This window comes from Lissotriton helveticus, chromosome 2_1, assembly GCF_964261635.1.
Source record: "Lissotriton helveticus chromosome 2_1, aLisHel1.1, whole genome shotgun sequence".
In the NCBI taxonomy this organism is placed as follows: Eukaryota; Metazoa; Chordata; class Amphibia; order Caudata; family Salamandridae; genus Lissotriton; species Lissotriton helveticus.
This window is the reverse complement of record NC_136059.1, coordinates 1,341,112,474-1,341,136,137: the sequence shown is the minus strand read 5'-3', so window position 1 is coordinate 1,341,136,137 and position 23,664 is coordinate 1,341,112,474. Positions and strand designations below refer to the sequence as shown.

Below are 23,664 nucleotides of genomic sequence, written 5' to 3'. Positions count from 1 at the left end.
TTGGCGGGATTAGACATCCTGCTCTACAACCACCACAACACCCTCCTTGTTCCCTTGGCCCATCTGTCTGGGAAAGTTATTGTCTTGTTTTGTCCTCCATTCCCTTTTCCTTTGCCTTGTTGGCATGTTTGTCTTAAGTTACGTGCTATGTTTGAATGGTGGTGTTTTTTTATCTGTCCTGGGCTGCTTTTCGCAGCCTGTTTGTCTTTGGTTTCTGTCTGAGCAACCATAGCAATGCACACCCTCTCTGGTGCTCTCAGCTTTATCCGGTATACATTGGTACCCTTGCCACTAAACTGGTTTGGTCCCAACACTAACCACAGCTCCTCTACTTTACAAATTCGCTGACTCATCTAACCTAATTACATGAATGTCAAGAGTAATAACTCCCCAAAAAACGTTTTAGGGTATATGCAGCACTTCTCCACTGGCATACACACATTGCTCTGTTACAAGAAACCCACTTGACCACTGGGAAAGTGTCCCGGCTGGAGGCTGGATGGTGGAGCTAGGTCATAGGCCTGAGCTTGTCTGCTAGAGGAGTTGCAATATGGATTCAAGCGGGGTCTCTTCCAGGCTGGACAAGGTACCCATCCTCCGGGACGGCTTTGTTGTATTTCTTCATGGCTCCATTAATAGCCACCCACGGAACATAAGTGATGTGTATGCTCCCCACTCCGATCAATTGGCCTTTTGGACTTGGCTAACAACCTTACTTTTAGACTGGCCAACTGCCCTGTCGGTCATTGGAGGAGACTCAGTCCTGGACATTCAACTCGACTGCTCAATGCCTCCCCTACCGAAACCTCCAGTGTCTCCTAATTCTGATATGCCCCGGCAATGGTTGACTCACTGAGCCCTAGATGATACATGGAGCCTTAAAAATCTAACATGCAGAGAGTTTTCCTTGTACTCTCTGGGCCATAAAATACATTCCAGACTCAACTGTTTTGTTTGTTCTACATCCCTCCATAACACAGTGACCTCTATCCACTATCACCCCAAGTGAGATCAGATCATAACCCTCTCTGTATGATGGTGGCATGGGGTGCTCCTTCCCCACCAATTCCCACTTCAAGACTGTCGGTTAGAATGTTAGATGCCCCATTGTTCCTCCAGACAGGGTTCAAACATATTGACACCTTCTTACATGAGAATGCAGGACCCTCCTCTTCTCCTTTGATGGAGTGAGAAACTTTTTAGATAGTCACAAGGGGGCTTAGCATTAAAATCACATTGGGTGCCTGCAGGGTGCTTACATGGGAAATCAAACAGGCCGACTCGACTCGGCCTGAGTTGGAATGAGCGGGGGTGCTCTCCTCTGAAAGAGTGGGTGACTTGCGCGAGGAACGAGCTAAGCACTTTGATACCGCTGAACTACTTAGGTGCCATGACTGTGCTGCCTACTTAAGTAGGACCCACGATGAGGGAGACAAATCTAGTCTCTTGCTGGCATGTTTGGTTACCCCGCATGCCTGATTGTACTCCATCGACTCTCTCTCTCTCCTACGGAGGCATTGCTCACACCCTGACACCGCTCAATGCTGCCTTTTACAATTAGTACAGGGATTTACATGCTGCTCCACCACTACCGCCTGAGGGTCAGTTTGATCGTTTTGTTGCCCAGCTTCCTCTTTTTATCTCCCACCCCTGAGTGCCATTATGGCACCTGAGATTCTCTTGACTCTGAAGGCCCTGCCTCGGGGGAAATTCCCAGGTACGGATGGCATACCAGCTGAATTTTATACACAGTTAGCACAGCAATTTGCCCCTCAGTTTATGATAACATAAGGCCATATTTTCTAAAGGCTCCCTTCCCCCTACACTTAATGCCTCACTCATGTGTTTTTCCGTCTGATGGCCCACCAGCAGCGTCTTGACGCCTTCGGGCTAAGTTGTGCTTTATAAGGCTAATATTAATTAATTCATTCACTCACTCATCTCTGTTATTAAAACCCCACAAGGGTCCAGCGGACTTGGCGTCGTATCATCCGCTCTCTATTTTAAATACTGACTAAAAAATGTTAACGAAGTTGTTTGCTTGTTGATTTTGCCAGAACTATCGAACTTAATTTGTGATAACCAGGCGGGCATTATGTTGGGTCGAAACACCTCTTTAAACCTTTGCAGGCTGTGGCACATTGAGTGCGTATCAGAAGCTTCCTTTCCCAACGCTGTCTGCATTTCATTACACTTGGAGAAAGCTTTTGATTGCCTACATTGGGGTTAAATTCACAAAGTGCCGAGCCTATTTGGGATAGCTCCGTACTGGCAGAAATGGATACAAATTCTATACTCTGCCCCTTCAGCTCAGATTAAAACTGGGAAGTGTATCTCAGCACTATGGCCCGTAGGTAGAGGCACTCGTCAGGGTGTCCCCTATTGCCGTTATTATTTGCTATGGCCAGGGATCCTTTGGCATCCTGGCTACACCTCCTTGTGATCACCTGGGAGATACCAGTACGGGTACCTGGTGATCTCCTTTTATACATCTGAGCCACTGACATGGATTTATCGATCATCACACAAGTTTTGGTTCCTTATCAGGCCTCAAAGTGAACGGAGCTATATCCTGTATCATATCTTTACACCACACGGACAGACCCAGACACCTCTTCCTGTTGGAGCCTAGACTGCAGTTAGCTACAACTAGATTCCAAAACTTGGGCGTAAACATATATCACATGCCTAGGGACCTACATGATGGCAACCTGGGTGTGTCTATGCGAATACTGAAAACGCGAATACTATTTTGGTCATCCCTACCCATGTCTGTGATTAATCGAGTGCCACTGGTAAAAATGGTCATGCTCCCCCACCTCCTTTTTATTTTAATTACTTCTCTCCTCCTCCTCCCCCACGCTCTTTTTTTCAACAACTGTACCCTTCCTTTGGTAAATTGATTTTGGCGGCCGGGACAACGTATGGTATCACTTGCCAAATTGGAACTCCCAGTGGATTGCGGCGGGGCTGTCCCTCTCTAATTTTGAGCTGTACTACTTGGCTGCTTAATTTGCAGTGGACAGCTCACGGCTCTTAGGCGTTCCATGTATGAAACTAGGCTTTCAATGGGACGATGATCTGAATTATCTTTTATTCCATTCTACTCGTCTCCCTCTTCGGGCCACACACCTCTTCCACCTGGCAAGGGACTATTTGACCAGGAGCAATAAGTTGATGGGCCAGCACAAACCCTTTGCTCCCGCCATTCCCTTACTGGGTTTGTCCTTACCCATGGGGGTGCTTGCTCATGGACATCTATGACTCTGGCATTCAGCTGGTCTCTCTCCCACTGTTGAAGTCTTCCACAATGATGAGATAATTGACTTCCCTTAGTTAGTGACAGATTGCGATCTCCCACCTGGTCAGTTTCTTACTTATGAATGTATTCTGCACTACTTTCATACTCTCTTCAACACTCAACTTCAAATATCCCCGGCACACGAGGTTTTCCAAACACTATATAACATAACATGTATTTGTAAATGTAAATGTAAATGTGGGTGTACTTGTAAAGCGCACTGCGACTCCATGGAGTATCCTGGCGCTAAAGACCGCTGGGGAACCCGTCCTGGTTTTCCCTGTGAGATGGTCCCTTTCTGGGTATCTCCAAGGTGAAACCAGGCATCCCCGGCGTCTGTGGGGGGCCGTTGTAGAGATGAGACAAGCTAATGCCCAGAGTTGCCGAGTGTGTTCCCTGGTTAGAGTAGGCACCGAGGCGAGAATTATCGAGTCCGTTTTGAACCTGGTCCACGACCCTGCCGCGACGGGAATTGAACCCTGGTCCCGGGCCGTTCTCTGCTTACGGGTCTGCCGCCTCTAACCAGTGAGCCACACCACTCCACTATGTAAATTGTAAAGTGCACGTTCAGCACTATGGGTATCTTGGTGCTGAATAACAGATGTTTGTTGTTACCCAACTCAATGGGTATACAGCGGGAACATTTCAACAACAGGTCAACAGATATCAGTTACTACTTAGGACCACCTGTGAAATTGATCTTGCTAGATCCTTTCATGATACAGAATAGGCCAAGATTCTGGAGTACCTCCATATTGTATCAAGAGGGGCTAGATTAAAGTATATTCAGTTCAATGGTTTGAATAGAGCCTACCTCATCCTGGCGCGGAATAATAGGGTCCTTCCTGGCTCCAGGGCCTCGTTTCCCTGGTGCTCTCTTCCAGACAGGGACCTTCTCCATATGTTGTAGTCTTGCCCCTGGTTACAGACCTACTTTTCTCAATTGCTACAACAACTGGGCACCAACATACTTGTGCCTCATTACCCTTATGGGGTGCCATTAGGACTCTACCTACGCCCCAAACTGGAAAGGTCTGCTATTAAATTTCTTGACATCGCCCTGCTCTTAGCAAAACGGTCCTTCACTATGCATTGGAAACAACCTATAGCCCCCTCTTTGCTGTCCTGGACTAGGTCTGTGGCCTCTTGGGGTCGATCGGAAAGAACATTACCTCACAGGGAAGAATGAGCAGGACTCAAAGACCTTAGATTTGATCCTGGAGAAATTCAAAGCCATCACCAAAGATGACACTCAACCACTCTGACATCCCTGTGACTCACTTGGATATAGCTACATATTGTTATCAATAAATCAGAGGCAACATGAAAGGTTTGATACGTAAAGCAGGGATGATATTGTGTAGATATGCTTATGGGACTGCGGGATTCAGTTGTTTTTGTGTGGTTACACCCATAGAGTACCAATAAATTGCAATTTACATGCATGACTTGAAGGATTGTAGGTGGGTGGGCAGTTGGGCGAGGTGGGTGAATTCTGATGTTGATGTTTTGATTCATATCATTAGAAGGTTAAGTCTCAAAGAACAAACTGTCAATGTAAATAGAAAGAAAGATGACCCTGGCTTGAATAATGTGTGTAAAATACGCTGTGTAAAACCTGGCTTGGTCATGCTCTGAACTTGTCTCTGTCCCCGTGCCATTGCTTTGTACATCAGTAAACATAGTTTAAAAAAAATATTCTTGTTTAGGGGTTTTAAAGGTGAGGGTGATGTTAAACTTTCAATTTTTTTTCTCTTGCTTTGAAAACTGCGAATAACAATTAAAATACACACACATTGATCACAGCCAACCCCACACCCTAATATTCTGTGCTCAACCCTTTTTAACTGGCTATTCAGAAGTGATTTCAGAAGTGCTACAGCGAGGCCCGACAACACTCTTGGCCTTTCAATCAATGTCGGTTGTTTATGATTCTGGCTTTTGGAATGGAGGATCTAGGTACACTCATATGAGGGTAGTCCATCTACACCTCTTTCAAGTTTAACTGAGAGAAATGAATGAGTGTGTCCTCCCAAGTGTTGTGTTATTGTTTGATTTTTACAAGTTGTGCTAATATCTCAATGGGAGAAAAATGTGATCCATACGCACGAACACAGGTGAGTTTTGAAAACCTTTTGCCATTAGAAAACCCTAGGCTTGCATGCCTCCACAGGGCGAAACACGTGTGGGCTATACGCTTTCCACTAAAATTAGTGTGATAAATATTATAAACACCGTAATAGAACCATTCGTATGTAAGGGTCACATTTATCTCACATCAAGATATTAGCACAACTTGTAAAATTCAAATACTAGAACATTTGGAAGGGACACGCTCATTCCTTTCTCTAATGTATTAAATTTCATGCAGCCAGTTTCCATCTATTATTTTCATTTCCAAATAGCACGGCCCAGTTGTTGATCTGGAATCTATTTTTCCCCAAAAAATACTTTCCTGGCAGACCTCCAAAACATGCACCTTGGACCTAGAAAATTATTTTATATGATGTTGCACGATTATTTTCCAGCACTTCCAATTTATATCACATGATTACATTCCTGAAATCTCTTGTAATTATGCTTTTATACATCTCAAAAAGGTATTTTGAATAAACTAGTAACAAATAAGCCATTGTCACTTGGCACAAACATCAAGAAAATTAGGAATATTTGTATTCGGTGTCAGTAGCAACAGCTATCAATAGCATTTAGCACCTACAAGCCAAAAGACGTTCTCAGTCAGACGAAACAGAATACATTCTGTATGTAAATCTCTCCACTTCGTTAGATGGACCTCCTAGTAGCCATGTGTTCGCAACATGGCATCAAAGCGTCTTATGCAGCTGGACAGCATTCTCGTCCAACCATGCATTACGTTTCCTACATAGCCATTCCTTTCACAGTCAGCAGAATGTTAGTCTGTCGACAATGCACCTTCATGTGCCAAAGCCATATAGTTGACTAAGATTTGCTGCTCACCAGCACACTCCACCTCTCCCAAAATCATGCATCATATAAACAAAAGAACTCCTTGGTTACAGCATATTAAAAAATGTACGAACAGCTCTTCTCTGATGCTATATAGTTGACAAACGATGCCACACAAAAGCGCAGATCCTTCAGGGCAGGCAATAGACTCCATCTCCCTAATGGAATGACACAAGTGGCATAGTGCAATGGCGTACACACAAATTACACTACAGAGATCAACTATTGTAGGAGAGCCCAGGTGAGTTAGTATCTTTAAATAGTGAGTTGAATGTTTTGAAGTTCTTATGTTTACGTTTAACAATTACTGCATCTGTATTCAGACCATAACGAAGTTGAATATATTAAGCATATTTATTAGCAGAATTCATAGAGCTGGGTGACGTCTTGTTAGGTGCTGGATGGATATTTTATAACGAGTCCTGTGTGGACTATAAGTGTATAAGTGCTGTTGATCTGATGGCACCTTACTGTTAGTTGATGGTAATAATCTAGGCATGGCTCCTTTTCGTTTATCGATGGGCTTTTTCCAGATACGAGAAGTGTGTTCCCAAATGTGAGCGCCATGAATTAAGGATTGCATGCAGTTCAGCATTCTAGGGCCTTCGTTCTGGGAGGTGGAGGCTCCCGGACACGCATTTAATTTTGCGCCTCACCTGCCGTTGGAATGTAATTAAATCTGACCCACTGAGACATGGCGCTATATTTGGCTTGCACCTGGTGCAGGGAACTCAGAGGCGATAATATTTGAGTACTCTGGCACGACAAAACGCGCATCTGCATTCACTGAAGAAAAGGCAGCATAGCTTCTCGAGAGACCAATTCTTGGGTTTGCATGTTTTATACAACCTGCCTAAACTATCTTCTCATACAACTGATAAATATACTTTGTGAGTAACCGTTTCATAGCTCCATGGCTCTAGTAAACATTCTGGGTCAGCTTGTATAATAGTCGTCCGCTGACAGGACAAAGTGCTGCAGTATGAGTGTATTTCTGTAGCCGTTCATGACACTGATGTTTAAAAACGTAAGTTGCAAATTGTCTTATTGTTCATTTTTTTAATAAGTAAACTCGGGTTTCAAGTTACTTGGAAGTACGGGAGCATTTTTATCACTGATGTATTGGTTTCATGGCTATGTTTAGTGTGTTAAGTTTTATTTTACTGTCTAGTAATAAAGACATTGGTCTACTGTTAAATAGGGTAAGAATATCTTGAGAACAGTCTATTTCAGACATTTTTCTCTAGGAGAATAGTACACTTTCTCTTCTTCGTGTATTGATTGGATGTTGCCCATGTTTACTGCTTTAACAACAGGGAGAAGATGAATTGACAAATTCTGAAACGAAGAGAATAAAAGTGGAGAAGTCAGAGCGAGAACACAAATCTTCTTCCACCTCTAAACAGAAAGAATCCAGCAAGATCAAGTGAGTACATATTGATGAACTGTTTGACTTTTGATCTGGTGCTTGGTGTCCTGGTCACTTAAGATATAGTGCTCATCTCACCTTTTAGCAGTTTGTGATTGGAGGAATATTGACACAAAGTTAACATTTAATGTGATGTAAATCTTACATTACATTCAAGGCCAGTGCATCTAGCCTATATTGCTTGTGTTTCATCTTCTCAAAGGAAGTGGTCTGGCACAACGCCTCAAAGTTTCAAATGTTTTAGCTACTTCGGGTTCCATACGACCCATTAAGGGTTCCATCGGTGCAACACAACCCCCTTTTTGTTTATATAGCAATGTCCAACTGGTACATAAACCAATAAGGCTTTCTTAACAGCTTACACTATTTGTGAAGTTTGTTGCTCAAACAAATGTGGCCTAAGAGCACTTTATAATGAAACTATTTAGATTACACAAGTATAACTTACAAAAATAGACAACTGGACTCTGTCAATAATGCATTGTAGACAAGTGATCCATTTATCTAAAGCACTCATTGTTTCGCCAGTAAAAGACAAGAGCCAGGCAAAATCTGAGTGGAACTAACTTATGGTACAGTAAAAAGCAGAGATCGAGGCAAGGACAACTAGGACAGCAGTGAATAGGGGCAACGATCGAGAGGGAAGTATAGTAGGTGACATATTCAGAGGGGCTTGTGCAAAGACGAGAGGCAAATATAAAGTAGCTATTCACCTGAAAATAAACACTTTACAAAGTTATTTCTGTTAATCTACAAAAAAACATCCCACCTGTCCAATTGTGGATTGAGTACTGTAGTATCAGGAATGTAAACCTGCTATATAGTCTATACTGCTAAATCGCTGGGATTCATCCTTGATGATCCTCTTAATTTACATCCATCTGACCTACAGTCTGAAATTAATTAGGATCCAACATTTCCAATTCAGGGCTCTCTGAGGTATCTGATAGTTTATTGCAAAATAAATCTTAAGACCTGGTTCTCTCTAGACAGAATGCATGTAACTCACTCCTCAGTGGTTCCTTTGTGTCTGAATTCAAGTGATGTGACCACATTACCTCTGTACTATGCTGCAATGGGTTTCCACTAAATATAAAGCTCAGTTTATGATGGCTTGGATTACACAAAGACCCTTGCACACGTCTGCACCCATATTCGGCTGAAAATGTGAAACTTCCAAGTGAACAGTGCTTCTGCTGTGCAGACTCTTTTCTTCATGAGTCTTTATCCTTTAAAACGGAGCAGTCTATGACTCAGTCATTTTCTGACAGGTGAATGAGTGACATTCACTTCCAGGACTTCTATGCACCACTCCCTCATTTGGAACATTCAGAGACATTTTGATTGTAATCAATAGTAAGTGAATGATTACTTACCTGTAGTTATAGGTTTGCAGCTTGATGAATTATCTGGATTCCGTTGCTGTACGTTATTCCACCATCCAGTGGTTGGGTACGTAATAGTCCTCCTTTCTTTTCCTTTTTTTGTTTTTGCTTGTGGACGTCATTGATGTTCACCACCATTTAATGCAATGTCTATCCTTCAATGACGTCAGATGTACGCCCTGGAAGCCGCTGTGAGTGGTCGCAATCTTCCGATTTTTTTTTTTTTTTTGTCATTGGGTCCGGATGCACGATAAAAACCTCAGAGGAGGAAACAAGAACATCAACGGTTTCCAGCAGACTGTTGATTGAAAAAATAGGAAGACTCAAAGAAACCAATTTTGAAAGCATTAAAGAAAACTGAAGATTTAGGTGTTTTAATAGGAGATTTAATTGACCGGACGGTTGAAGAATGAGAGGGGTATGGAGCACACTTCCTTAAGTTGTTGCTCCTAATGCCACCATTATTTCTCTTAGATGGATAGCTATGAGGTGTGCATCAGTTGTGAGGTGTGCATTCTTTGTTTGCCGAGGGATAACAATGCATCAGGCTGCAACCAGGATTAGACTGGCCCACAGATCAGTGTGTGGGCTGTTTATTAAAGGTTTGTGTACCTATCTTATGACCAGGTGGGCCGTTTTTTTACTGCTTATTTCCCTCAGATTACCATAAGCCTTGCCTGCACCCAACACAAATGCATGCAGTCTCCCATAACTTGTAAAATAACCATACAGAGGGTATCAAGAAGTTCAAAAGTGGCTTCATTTTCAAATGTGGGCCACTGTTTTAGCTATCTGTTTTGCTAATGGGAGCCACTGTAATTTTGGTGCTCAGGCCTCTTTTGCCACACATGCACCAAATTTCATCCTAATGCCTTGAAAAGTAAAAAAAACCTAAAAGTTGGCATACTACAGAATGGTGCAATGACAACTTTAAGAGATGTTGTTGAAAGACCTTGGGTTCTCCAGAGATGAAGAAACCAAGTTAGTACAAAGGGAAGGCTCCTACTTTGAGGAGGTCGAGGTTGAGCAGGAGAGTGGGCAGAGAAGATCAGTAGAGGATACAGAACCAAAAAAAAACGAATAACCACAAGGTAACACACCAGGTCTGCACTGAGACCGAGCCTACTTGTTCTGACTCAAGACCCTCACAGAGTACCCTGGCACATAAGCCATAGCCAAAAGAGAGGAAACACAATCATATACAAACCTACAGATCTAAGATGAAAGACACAGCTGGCGCTAAACCCTCTGAACTGGCCTTAACTCCAAAAGACAATCAAGAGCACAGGAGGGAGAGGAGCCGACAAGAAGAGGCGATGACTTAAAGGAGAGAGCGTCAGTCTTGATGCCATCATCCAGTCTAGCGAGAACAAGATCACATATTAAGGTGTTTCTCAGGAACAAACTACCTGATACCCCATGGTATCCTAAGTTGGTAATGTATGAACTTAATACATTTCAGATTGTAAGTTAAGACTACTGCCAAGGATGAATCCCAACAATTTTGCATTATCCACACTAGCACGTTTGCAGTCATGATTACATAGAAATCAATCCATGACTGTACAGGAAAATGTATTTTATTTGTAGAGATTAACAAACAAATCAGTTTTTAAAGTGTTTAAGTATTGGGCAGTCAGCCATCTTTGAATAGTCTCCAAGGTATTAGAAAGCTGGGAGATACAATTACTTCTCCCAATGGTGAGTTGCCCTCTAGGGTATAATCAGCATTATGATGAATGTTGAGTGATGTGATACATGATGTCACCTGTGAGGTCATCGAGAAGTACATTTGGGAGTGAGTTATGTTTACTCATAACTGACAACTTTCAATTCATGTTTCACTGAAATCCTAATGAACGGTGTATTTGTTGTTCAATTTGTATTTTTTCCATAATGACATTTTTGACCAGAACTTACATTTAGCAGAGTTTTTTAAATATGTTCTATACTGATGACCAGCATGTAATATGCTAGTTATTGCCGTGGCTGAGTATGACGAAGAGCCACGACTCATGAGAGGCAATGAATGAAGTGGGTAATGATGTCCCTACCTTCCCTTGACAATGCTATTAAATAGCATATAGAACTCAGCGGTTCGGGAGGTGAGCAGCTCATGCTGTGCTGTTTGAGCTAAAAACATAGTTATTTGAGTAGAAGTAGTGCACTGTCTCATTGCATGGGCAGATAGTGAGAAGCAGTGAAGATCAAGAGTATGATAGTCCGAAAGAAGCGTGGGTTGTTATTAATTTGGGTAAGTTTGGAAAGTGTCCAACGCCCCAAAATGTACCTAGGATTAAAATCAACGTCTTGTAGACACAGATGGTCACCTTTATTTAGACCAGAAATTCAGTCCTATTATATTGTTGTTGCATAAAAACGAATGCAAATGGCATGTCTTCCTCATCACCAGGGTATCCAAAACGTTGTCTGAATGCCCGAAGAAAGAGCCCCCAATATCAGCACCCATGTCTCCAACACAGGATGCCCAAAAACCAGCAAATACTTCACAAAAGCGACGGAGCAGTGAGAGCACCAATTGCAGCCACGATTCTTCAGAAAGGAGCAGCACCTCCTCCTTCAAAAGCAAGAGCAGCCATAAGGATCCCTTACCCTCTAAGCAGATTAAAGTAGAGGGGAAACCTTCAGGACTTCAGAAAAGCAGCAATGTAGGTATCACATTGTCCATGATAAGTTGTTGGTATGTTCAGTATGCACTCCAGATATTTGTTAATTTTCCTAGAAATAGGGGTAATTTTTCAAACTGTGCACTATTAGTGGAAAAACCCAATCATTAAAAATTTGTGACATTATATACCTTCACAACCATTAATGTGTATGCAACATATGCATATTTTAGTGTGCTGCATTGTTGGGAAAACTGATAAATGTATGTCTTCTTTAGGAGGTATAACTTGCAATCAGTTAGTTTTAAGTTAATTTAATAGTGATTTAAGCCCCTTCTCAACCCCTGTGCCAGACAAGCGTATTGTATATTTGGCATGGCATTAGTAGACACGCCATGTCTAGGTGTTTACATATAGATAGGTGCATATACATAAATGTATATAGGCTCATTGCCTATTAGCTCTTGTCTTCTTCCAACACCGAACAATAACATCACTGTAAGTTATGTTTTTTCAGAATACATATATTTGATTTGACAGCAGTGCCTTAATGCATCATCTTGAATTTAAAAAAATGGTGTGTTTTATATATTTTTTTTTGGAGCTGCTGAGCGACTGAGAAAATGGGTTCGCTGAGTAAATAGATGTGGAAAGGGGATGCTGTACTTAGGCAGACATCTCTCTCTTTAACTACTTATTATGCCCTTTTAATATACATTTTGCCTTTAAATGCTAAAAGCCCATACCTCTCCTCACATTTTAAACCCACTGGTTTCATACCTGCATTAGATCATTTACTCCAGCCTGCTGCTCGGGAAAGGCTTTAAATTAAACAGCTTCTATTCCAGCAAAATGGCTTTCAGGAATGCCTCACTTTTTCCTTGGATATAAAATGTTAGCGCGCTGGTTGTTCATTTGAACTCTATAGTGACACAGTTGATAACTAGGGAGTTAACTGAAAGACTGCTACTGGTATTGAAAGTGCATGTTTCACTCTCCATGTCAGAATGTTCTACTGATTTGGATGCTGAAATTTGAAAACTCTGAAAATATTAGCTTTTCGGAGCATAATTTCTATAAGAAAAAGAAACTCCTAACTTTGTTTATTTTTGCAGTATCCTGTGTAGGAAATTCCTTTCAGTTTTACAGCTTTGATTCAATCGAGATGGTGTTCAGGTGTGACAGGCTTTTATTGTAAATACAAAATGTTACCTCTCTAGTTGTTCATTAGAATTATGCGGTAAAGCTTCAGTGGAGCACTAGGGAGTTAACTGACAGACTTTTACTGGTTTTGGAGGATTATATTTCTCTCTCCATTTCAGACTGTTTTATTGACTTGGTTATGGAAGATAATTGAGAACTCATAAAAAGTGTCTCTTCATTTTAGCTTCCTAGAGGACTAACCAAAAATTGTATGACAAAAAGACCCCTCTAATTGTGTTCCTTTATTGCAGTCTCTTCCATATGAAATGCATCCGTATTTATGTCTTTGATTCCTCAAGAAGCAGTTCAGGTGTGCTACACACTTCTCATAAATACAGATTTTAGCTCTCTTGTTATTCATTAGAACACTGTTGAAGCCACAGTAGAACACTGGAGAATCAACTAACAGGTTTTTCTGTTGGAAGTACATGGTTTACTCAGAATACAGACTATTCGCACATGGATGAGGAAGATAGTATGAACCTATAGAAAATGTGTACTTGTTTTTGCTTCTGGAGCACTTTCCATAACCTCTAAGAAAATCAGCCTTTTTCACGAGGTTAAATCGCCCGTGAACTCACTAGAATTCATAAAATGAGTATAACTTTACCAAATACATGATTTATATTGTGACTAAAATCTGTTATCACCCTTTCTGTGTGCTCATTTTTGTGGCACTCAAACCTGGTTACTACAATGAATTTCAGTGTGCTGGAGTCCTATAATGGCTGCCATAACATGTTGCCCAAGTTGTGACCAGCCAATCAAGGGACCCTCCATATGCCCCTGGATATTAGAGTGTGATACCATGACCCCTTTATATTTTTTTATTCACTTTAAGGACACAGAGGCCATGTCTTTTGTCAATTAATGGCTTATACAACATATTGTTCATTTAGTGGTCAAACAATAGGGGTTGACTAGTCCACTTTAAATTGACCAGTCTAAGCAAATGTGATGGATCGGATATACCTAACCTTTTATCCCCTTCATGTCTAACCATAACCCTTCTGCAAACACTAATTTCTCAAAAAGGCTGAAAGGATTTACACCAAATCACAAAAAGCACACTTTCTGAATAATGATCATTTAAAAAAAATGTAAATGAAATTTGGTGCAATTCCCCTCACCAATTTTTCTGTGCCAGAGATAAAGTTTCCCATGGGATGTAACATGGGAAATCTCACTTTTGGGACCCCTCCTTTTTTCTTGGACCCCATTTGACAGATCAACACAAAATGTTCCATGAAGGATCTGCTGTGGTTGTTTATTTTTTTTAAACTTTTGGGCAGATTCATCAAACAGCACCAAAATGATTAGCGAAAAAACAAACGTTCTTCCATTGAAAACTCCTACCTAACAAACTAACTGATTGAAGAAATTTCCTTTTGATGGGTCTATTTAGGGGGGTGGGTTTCCTCTGTGGCTCTTTTAATGGGTTAATTGTAGATTTCATGTATGTCCTCCTTCACACATCTATTTTCCTTTTCTATTGTTTAGCTTTGTTCTTTATCCAGCATAAGAAATTATTATGAATGACCTGATGTCATGATTTTTAGTTTTACCTCAGGGCAGCTTGCTGTTCGTTGAAGCTCCTTTCTTTGTGAACGAAAGGATAACTTGGATTTCCTAAACTAGGAAGTACATGTTACTTCACTGAAACTCGAGCTTCGTATTTGGAACAAAGTTTGGCATTCAATTTCTGTAGTTGGAGAGCTTTGTTTTCAGTCACTCATAAATTCGATTTGCACAATGAATGGCCTTTAGCACAAAGCAAATCACTGGAGACAGTATATTTTGTTTTGGAATGCCGGAGTGCATATTTGCATATGAAAGATCCAGCAACACATTGATATAGAAATTCAGTATTGTTCATAAACTTGCCACTTATGTTTCAAGTTTTGTTTTTCCCCCAAAGTTCAGATTAACATGCTGCCCTGTCTACATGGATAAGGGTGACCCTACATGGTAAAACCTGTCAGTCGAAAAAACCCATAAATAATAAAGTCCAAAATGTCCATTTTACAACATATTTTATAGTTTGTTTTCCAACGAAGAGCTACTCTAAAAAGCAAAAGAAAAAAGGACCAAAGTAGCCACATGATAGTTCATATTCTGGCCATCTGCTCCATGTACATTGATTGGTCAGGCTACAGTTAGACAGATCAAATAGTAGTCATTGATCACTGATTGCCGAGATTGACCCTTACTTCTGTTGGGGGATCTATATGACCCCTTTTTGCTGTTTTTGTCATGAGTATATTGGCGCCCATACCCATGCAAGACTATCCTCCGAGTCAAGAACAGACAAAATTACGTTTTGGTTGGTTTCTTAAAAATGCCTGATTTTGGTTGCAAACCCTGCTTCTGTACTGATACCACACAACATTCTTTAAATACTTCAACAACAAAAAAGTGTTGAAAATTGCAGTGCAAAGGTGCCCAACTGCTGAATGAGCATACCTTCATCCTGATAGCCCCATGATGGGTTGTCACAAAAAGGCATTGGCACTGGAATCTAGTCCCCCTGTTTATGGCAACCTACAGCATTGCATAGGCATATACCTAGACTTTACAACACTCATCCCTGTAGAATAAAACGGAGTGAGACAGACCCAACCCATCATCTTTTCATAACCAATAGCATATTTTATTTTCAAATCCTACTTCACACCACAATAAGTCTGTAAATAACTTTTGATCTGTTACCTGTAAACCTGTGTTGCACATAACAATCTTCTTTTGACTTGCCATGCAATGTATACTCTGTAATCAGCTGTTTTGTCTGTATTCTCTGTGTACATCTGTACAGTAGAAATGTATATGTTGCTTTGTCTGTAGGTTAAAAATATCTTCAGTACTTGATTATGGTTTGACAGCACACTTGAGTGGTTGAAGTGGAAGATACAGATGTGTAATATTTCTGTGTTCTTCACAGCTTGTGATGCTTACCCCAATGATGACTTTAAATCTATATTGTTATTGCCACAAGATGTTTAAATGAATTCTGATCAGCAGTTTCACACTTCTCATAAACCTCAGAAAATATCTTCAAATTATGCTCCTCATTGGATTATTTTAGAGGCTAGTCACTAAATGAACCCCTTCTGGGGTTGTTCACATTTCGGCGGGCGGGGGAGTTTCACGAGAGGATGAAACAAGGCTTACAGCTGGGACTGCGTCCACGGGGGCATTATAGTTGCTGTGTCCATCAAGTTATTACCGCTCATCCATTTTGTGGCCCACTGCAGCTGAGCTTCCAAATAAAGCTCCAGATGCAGAACCGCCAGGCCACCCTTTTCTATTGGTGCATACATTTTTTGCAGCGCTATTCTGGGCCCACCTTTGTTCCAAATCAGGTCACGTATCAAGCCCTCCAGTTCCCGAAACAACCTAACTGGAAATGAATACTGGGAGATTCGCGAAATAGAACAGCAATCTCGGCAATACTATCATCTTAATAAGCGCGATGCGGCTCATCACATTCAAAGGGAGGGTCTTCCAGAATTGTATTTGTGCTTCAACGGAAGAGATGGCCCGCACCAAATTGCCATCAAGTATATCCGATGGAGACCTATATATATAGACACCCAAATATCTGAACGTGGTTGGGTACCAGGTGAGGGTAGTCCCATTAATGGTTAAGTCTGTTTCCGCCACGTCTTTGTCGAAGGAGTAGACTAATTCACCCTGAGTCCCAACACTTTTTAGATATTTTGAAAAAGTTCAGTTATTGCTGGAGGAATGTTGTGCAGGTCTCTGACATATAGAAGCAGATCATCCGCATAGAGGGAGATCACGTGTGTCCCATCTCCCAAAGGAAGGCCTCAGTCTACACCGCCCTCTCTGAGCAGAGCTACTAATGGTTCCATTGCGAGGGAGAAAAGTAATGGAGACAGCGGGCAGCCCTGCCTGGTACCACGTTTCACACGTATAGTATCGGAGATCAGCTCACCCATGCGAGCTCGAACCGTTGGGAATTGATAAAGAAGCTGGACCATTAGTAAATATCTGTCTTCCAATGCATACTTGCACAGTACTGCAGCGAGATGGGGCCACTCGAGAGAATCGAAGTCTTTCTCTAGATCCAACACCAGGCATCCAGAGCGCCGCCATCGTGCTAAAGCATACTTTTGGATTCTTAACAGCCTGCGTATATTTAAAGAGGTACTTCTAGTTGGAACAAATCCGTTTTGATCTTGGTGTATTAAGGTTTTCACAAATGGGGCTATTCTCGTGGTCAAAATGGAAGCAAGTACCTTATAATCGGTGTTGAGCAGTGCTAACGGGCGGTAACAGCCGAGAGACTCAGGATCTCTGCCAGGTTTTAAAAGAGAAACCAACAGCTCCTCGTTCTGTGTGGGCGTAAGCGCTGAGTCTTCTATTGCTGCTGCATATACCCATTGGAGCTGCGGGGTCAGTGTGTCCGAATACACTTTATAGAATTCAGCTGGAAGTCCATCAGGACCCAGCGACTTGCCATTTGAGAGGGAGAAAATGTTGTCTCATTTCCTCCGGCAGAATGGGACAACTTAGATCCTCCTGTTTACGTGGCGTCAGTTGTGGTAACATGAGATCGGCTAGTAAGGCCTGTATATCTGTCTCCGTGGTCTGCAAATGCGACTTGTGTAACCCAATATAGTGTTCCGTGAGAGCGTGATGTATTTCTCTCTGCGTATGCACAGTGTCTCCTCGTATCGTGGAAATAGATGTCACAGGTGTGGTTACAGCTTCTTGCCGTAGCAACCACAACAGTAACTTACCCGGTTTGTCCCCCTTATGATGCGTCCGCGCCGAGTGTGCTGCGTAGTTTAGAAGGCGGAGTCGTTCCAGCTGGCTGGAATGTTCCTCCCTTTCTTTTGCCAAGGAGATTGTAGAGCCCCGTATCACCTCGCCTTCTCTCTCAAGCCGTTTGTTCTCAATTACTGTAAGTTCAGCTTCCAGTTGTTTGCACATACCTGCTTGCGCGCTCAGGCAGTCACCCCTAACCACCACTTTAAACGCATCTCACTCTATCTGTGGAGTTGTAGCTGTCCCTACATTCTCTTCAAAGTAGTGCACAATATTAGTGGCCAATAGGTTACGGAATGGCTCATCTAACAGGACATCAGGCTGCATTCGCCAGATAGGGATCGGCGGGCTGGTATGCGCCCATTCCATCTCTAGCACATGTGGGTTGTGGTCAGAGTGTGTCCTGCCCAAATAGTGTACCTCGGAGACGTGCGGAAGCGCTCCTCCGAAAGCATGTAGCGATCCAAACGTACATGTAACCCATGGGCCCCTGAATAGTGGGAATATACTTTATCGTGAGGATTACAATGTCTCCATACGTCCCTCAGGTGCCATTGCGTTGCCCAGCTATTTAATGCCTTCATAGCAGTATGAGTGCTCGTGCCCGGAAGGGGCGGAAAGGAACAGTCCAGGGAGACATCCAGCACAGAGTTGTAGCCCCCCCCCCCCAGATTCATGGGAGCGTTATGCCATGGTGCCAGTACATGCGATAAGTCGTCTAGGAAAGTAGCCTGTTCTATGTTAGGGGCATAGATTGATGCAGTGACAATCTGTCTGCCATCAAGTATGCCTTTAACTGCAACATATCTGCCTCCAGCATCTATCAATGTATCGGTATGTTTGAACGGGAACCCTGGCCTGACCCATATAAGTGTGCCTTGAGCAAAGACTGAATATCCTGTTGCATACAGCTGGCCCTGCCACCGACGGTGCAGGTGCTCTATTTCAGCCCTAGCTAAATGTGTCTCCTGGAGTAGGGCTATTTGTATGTGGTGTCGTTTTAGAGTTTGAGTATATTTGATATCTACGTGACGGGGTGTGTATGCCTCTCACATTCCACGTCCCGATCTTAAATGGAGCCATATTGTTCGTGACCTGACATTTAGAGGAAACAGCTGCCACTTGGCATGCACACTTGACCAATGAGTGGCAGCAGCTAACAACCCTTCTAATTGCTTATCGTGCAGCATATTACTCATTATATTTCGGAAAACACTTGTTTGTATCCCATTAAATCGCTGAACAAATTCCAAAAGGGCGAAAAGGCAACTAGCAATAGTCCAAACCCTCAACAGAGGTGACATTCAAAGAATGACTGGGGGGGCGCACTACGCGCGTTCCTAAAATGTGCGACCAAATGTGTGAATGAGTGCTTGAGGGATCCCCGTCACCATGCAAAGCATCTAAATAATAGGACTACAAATACTGACATAATGACATAGCTCAACCATGTGTCCTTTCAAGTACATAATAATAAACGGAGTCATATATTAACTAAGTTGTCCCCCCTCAACCCAGGCCCTGCCCACAGCCCAAATTCATGCTGGTATAGAAGTCCTCCACATTGACTGTATCATGGAACCACGCCATTTAGGCCTGTATCTGTCTGCACCCAAGTCCCGGTACCTCAGACTGCGATGCAGTGGACGTTAGTGTGCCATTTTACGTTCATGCTATGTTATCTGCCGTTTGCGGATTGACATTCAGCAAGTCACATGAGTCTTTGGAAGTTCTTCATACAGGTCTGGAGACGGCTACTGCGTGGCCTGATGTGGCCAGTCCCGCTCTGCAACTCTTTATACAGGTCTCCACAGAGGAAAGACCTGGGCGCTGAGCATAGGACGTTGGATCTCCCGTGCAGATGATGATGATGATGATGAGGGATTTGTATGGCGCAACTTAGCCCAAGGGCATCAAGGCGCCGACAATAACAGAAAAAGACAAACAAACAACATAGAGTCTTGCAACACCAGATCCAGGGACTACGGGTAAGCCTCCAGAAAGAGCCAGGTTTTTAGTTGTTTACGAAAGAGCCCAGACGAAGATTGAGCAGCCAGTTCTGCAGGGAGGGAGTTCCAGAGCCTAGGCGCCAGAGTGGAAAAGGCTCTACCTCCTCATCTAGCCTTTACAAATCACGAGACAAGAAAAAGATTTTTGGAGGAGGAGCGCAGCACTCTACTAGGACTGTAGGGCTGAAGAAGGGACCTGAGACCTACTGAACCAGAGCCATAGAAAGCCCCATGAGCAAGACAGAGGTTTAAAAGAAATCCCAAACTGGACAGGGAGCCAGTGGAGGTTTTTCCGGGCCAGTGATATTGAGGCAAGCCGAGGAAGATCCAGAACGATCCTGGCCGCAGCATTCTGAACCATCTGAAGGCGATGGACAGAAGACTTGTTCATACCCCCATACAAAGCATTACAGTAGTCCAGTCTCGAAGAGACTAGAGCAACTGTAGCTTGTTTCCGGGCAGCTGGAGAGAGGTATGCAGCAATCCTCCTGAGGACCCTGATGATACCACAACAGGTGGACACAGTTCTGCTGACTTGAAGGTCAAAAGAAAGAGTCTCATCAATCAGGACCCCCAGATTTATGGCCGAGTGAGAGGGGACAGGACAATCCCCAAGAAAAGCCAGACACCAGTCACTAGACCAGATATCCTGATTGCCTCAAAAAATCAGGATCTCCGTTTTATCGCCGTTGAGTTTTAAAAAGTTCCGGATCATCCACTTAGAGACTGCATCCATACAAGATCTGAACTTCGAGGCAGAATCGACCACCGATTGGGTGAGGGAGACCAAGATTTGGGTATCGTCAGCGTATGAAAACACCTCAAACCCAAAGGATCTCACAACTGAGGCAAGGGGGGTCACATAAATGTTAAACAATAAGGGACTTAAAGAAGAACCCTGAGGGACCCCACATTGCACCGGCTTGGAAGGGGACAGAAACTCGCCCAGCTTGACTCTCTGCTCCCTTTGATGGAGGAAGGAAGCCAGGAGACTAAGTGCCGAGCCTCCAACCCCTATCTCCCCCAGCCTGGAAACCAAGACCGAGGGGGACAGGGTGTCGAAGGCTGCCGTGAGGTCGAGAAGGACTAAGAGAGTGGTATGGCCCTTGTCAAACTTAGCACGGATGTTGTCAATAACGACTGTGAGGGCGGATTCTGTGCTGTGTTCACTTGGAAAGCCGTGTTGCGAAGTATCCAAGAGGTTTGAGTCCTCAATGAAGGTGGTGAGATGGCAATTTAGGTGAGCCTCCAGAATTTTAGCAGGAGCCGGCAACAGGGAAATTGGACTAAAGTTTTTCAAGACCCCCGGGTCCAAAGAAGCCTTTTTCAGAAGCGGTTTAACCACCGCCATTTTCCAAGGGGATGGAAAAATTCCCTCTGTAATAGCCCGGTTCATCACCTCAAGGAGGGGGGGGGACAGTCACCTCCCTACATGTTTTCAAGGTTTTTAAGGGACAAGGGTCCAGGGGAGAACCTGACTTTGTGTTATCAAGGAGGCGATTAATCCCTTCTAGAGTGAGCAAAGGAAAATCAAGAAAACTCAACACTGGCTTCACAACCAGAGGAACAGGTGCATGGGAGGAGGGCAGAAGAGCGCTAGCATCCAGTTCTGCGTTGAGGAGTTCGAGAGAGTTATAAATATCAGCGATTTTAGTGTAGAAAAAAATTGAGATAGCGTCACAGAGCTCCTGGGATTCAACTATCGGATCCGCGGTCTTAGGGGCAGAGAGAGAATCAATGATCTTAAAAAGATCTCTGGATGATTTTAGCGATGCCGTCAGATTGGTATAGTAAGCCTTTTTCTCCTCCATTATCGCTGACTTGTATGCTTTAAGGAGAAGTTTGTGTTGTGTTTTTCCAGAGGGTTCAGGATGGGCATGCCACTTCCTTTCTTGTTTTCTACAGCCCTGCCTCAGCCCTCTAAGACGATCAGAGAACCAAGCCATGGAGGCAGTAGTATTGCTTTGCGGGAGCCAGAATGTCTACGGCTCTAGAGATGGAACTAGCCAAGTCAGTTGCAGCAGAATTTATGTCATTATTAGAAGAAGAGCTAAGCTCGTTCACAAAAGGGGCCAGAGTTTCATTACTAATCTGCTTAAAATTTCGTCTGAGTTCCCATATCTTGGTATCAGCGGGAGAAGGGGAGGGTTGAGGAGCATTCAGCTCAAAAGGCACTGCCAGGTGGTCTGACCATGCCAGAGGAATCGGGGTTCTTATCTTGAGTCTGGTGTCATTGGAAAAAATGCCATCAAGCGTGTGGCCGGCTAAATGGGTGGGACCACCCACGAGCTGGATCAGGGCATATGCGGCTAAGGATTCCACCAAGGAAGTAGTGTCTCTCGAACTAACTTTCTCTAGGTGAAAATTAAAATCGCCTAGGAGAGTAAAGTTAGGCCTATCCAGGAAAGGTTCAAAAAGGTTTATCAAGTCCTGGGTAAAAGAAGTTCTGGAACCCGGAGGCCTATAATAAAGGATACCTGAGAAGGAGACTGTAGAGGTGGAATTTATGGAAAAATATAAAGCCTCAAAGGTATCGGACGAGGTAGAAAGAAAATCAAACCGGCAAATGAAAGAGGTCTTGTGCAGTATTCCTAGACCACCACCTCTTCGCCCCATTCTATCCATTCTAGTCAGAACATAACCCGGGGGAATGGCGGCGACCAGGTCAGGGCCTGAAGATTCTGAGGCCCAAGTCTCAGTGATAAAGACCCAGGAGGGATTCCTTTGCGAAACAAAATCATTGAATGCAATATTATTTTTGCACAGAGACCTAGAGTTAATAAGGAAACCTACCTCTTTTACAGAGGAAGTAGTCCTCGGTGCTTTAGTGCACACAAGCAACTTTTTTGGATGTGTATTCCTATTGTATCCATGATTACAACCACAAGAGTGAGCAAGATGTATCTTGTCAGGGAGAAAAGTATGCTGACATGATTTAGACGGGGGCCTTAGGGAGAGTAGGGTGTTTAAGGAATAAAGAGGGCTCCCTACCAGTAAACAGAAGCGAGGGGCAGCCCGCCTAGCCCCTGGCACGTCCTCAGCGCGGGCGGGCCAGACGGGCTTTCCTTTGGCGCGTGGGAGGCGCGTCCGCTGCTCGCGTCCGCAGCGCGGAGCCATGACCGCCTTGATATATAGCGTCACAGCGCAATCCAGCAAGCCTGGACCACCGACCTGCGAGCCTGCCTCCCCAAGATGTCCGCAAAAGCCACAGGCAGCCTCCTAATCCCCAACTGCAGCTCAGCTCCTAATCGGCTGAGTGAATTCAAAAGAGGCGGAATGCGGCGCAGATTGAGGCAGTAATGCGGTGGGTATACAAGTTTTACTTATTAAAATATTATCCTGAGAAGATTAGCGTCTCCCGGCTTCCGCCTCAGGAGAAATCCGAAGTGCAGGGATACACGGCGCAGGTTAAAACACAACAAAGGAAAGCAGAATAAGTGTCCAAATTACAATAATACAGTTTTAAAAATCACAGAGATAGCCAACTCGTAGCTCCCGGCTTTCACCTCAGGAGTTATGCAGAGGGTGCAAGAACTAACATGAGCCCCTACAGGACGCTTGATTTATAGCGTCACAGCGCGATCCAGCTAGCCTGGACCGCCGACCTGCGAGCCTGCCTCCCCCAAGATGTCCGCCAAAGCCACAGGCAGCCTCCTAATCCCCAACTGCAGCTCAGCTCCTAATCGGCTGAGTGAATGCAAAAGAGGCGGAATGCGGCGCAGATTGAGGCAGTAATGCGGTGGGTATACAAGTTTCACTTATTAAAATATTATCCTGAGAAGATTAGCGCCTCCCGGCTTCCGCCTCAGGAGAAATCCGAAGTGCAGGGATACACGGCGCAGTTAAAACACAACAAAGGAAAGCAGAATAAGTGTCCAACCCCTTCCATGGCGCCTGCGGGGTCCGACCCTATACCTGGTATTGGGGCAGT

General features: G+C 43.6%; 1 protein-coding gene across 7 annotated transcripts in view; it reads left to right on the top strand.

The window, feature by feature from the left end:
- The window catches only part of AFF1 (ALF transcription elongation factor 1), a 1,572,806-nt gene that overhangs the window by 1,481,146 nt on the left and 67,996 nt on the right, over positions 1-23,664 (top strand). For all 7 annotated transcript variants that reach the window (XM_078676276.1, XM_078676278.1, XM_078676273.1 and 4 more), the window contains 2 exons: positions 7,606-7,715; positions 11,517-11,772. In XM_078676276.1, the coding sequence (XP_078532402.1) occupies positions 7,606-7,715; positions 11,517-11,772 (366 nt within the window). The remainder of the gene's footprint in view (positions 1-7,605; positions 7,716-11,516; positions 11,773-23,664) is intronic.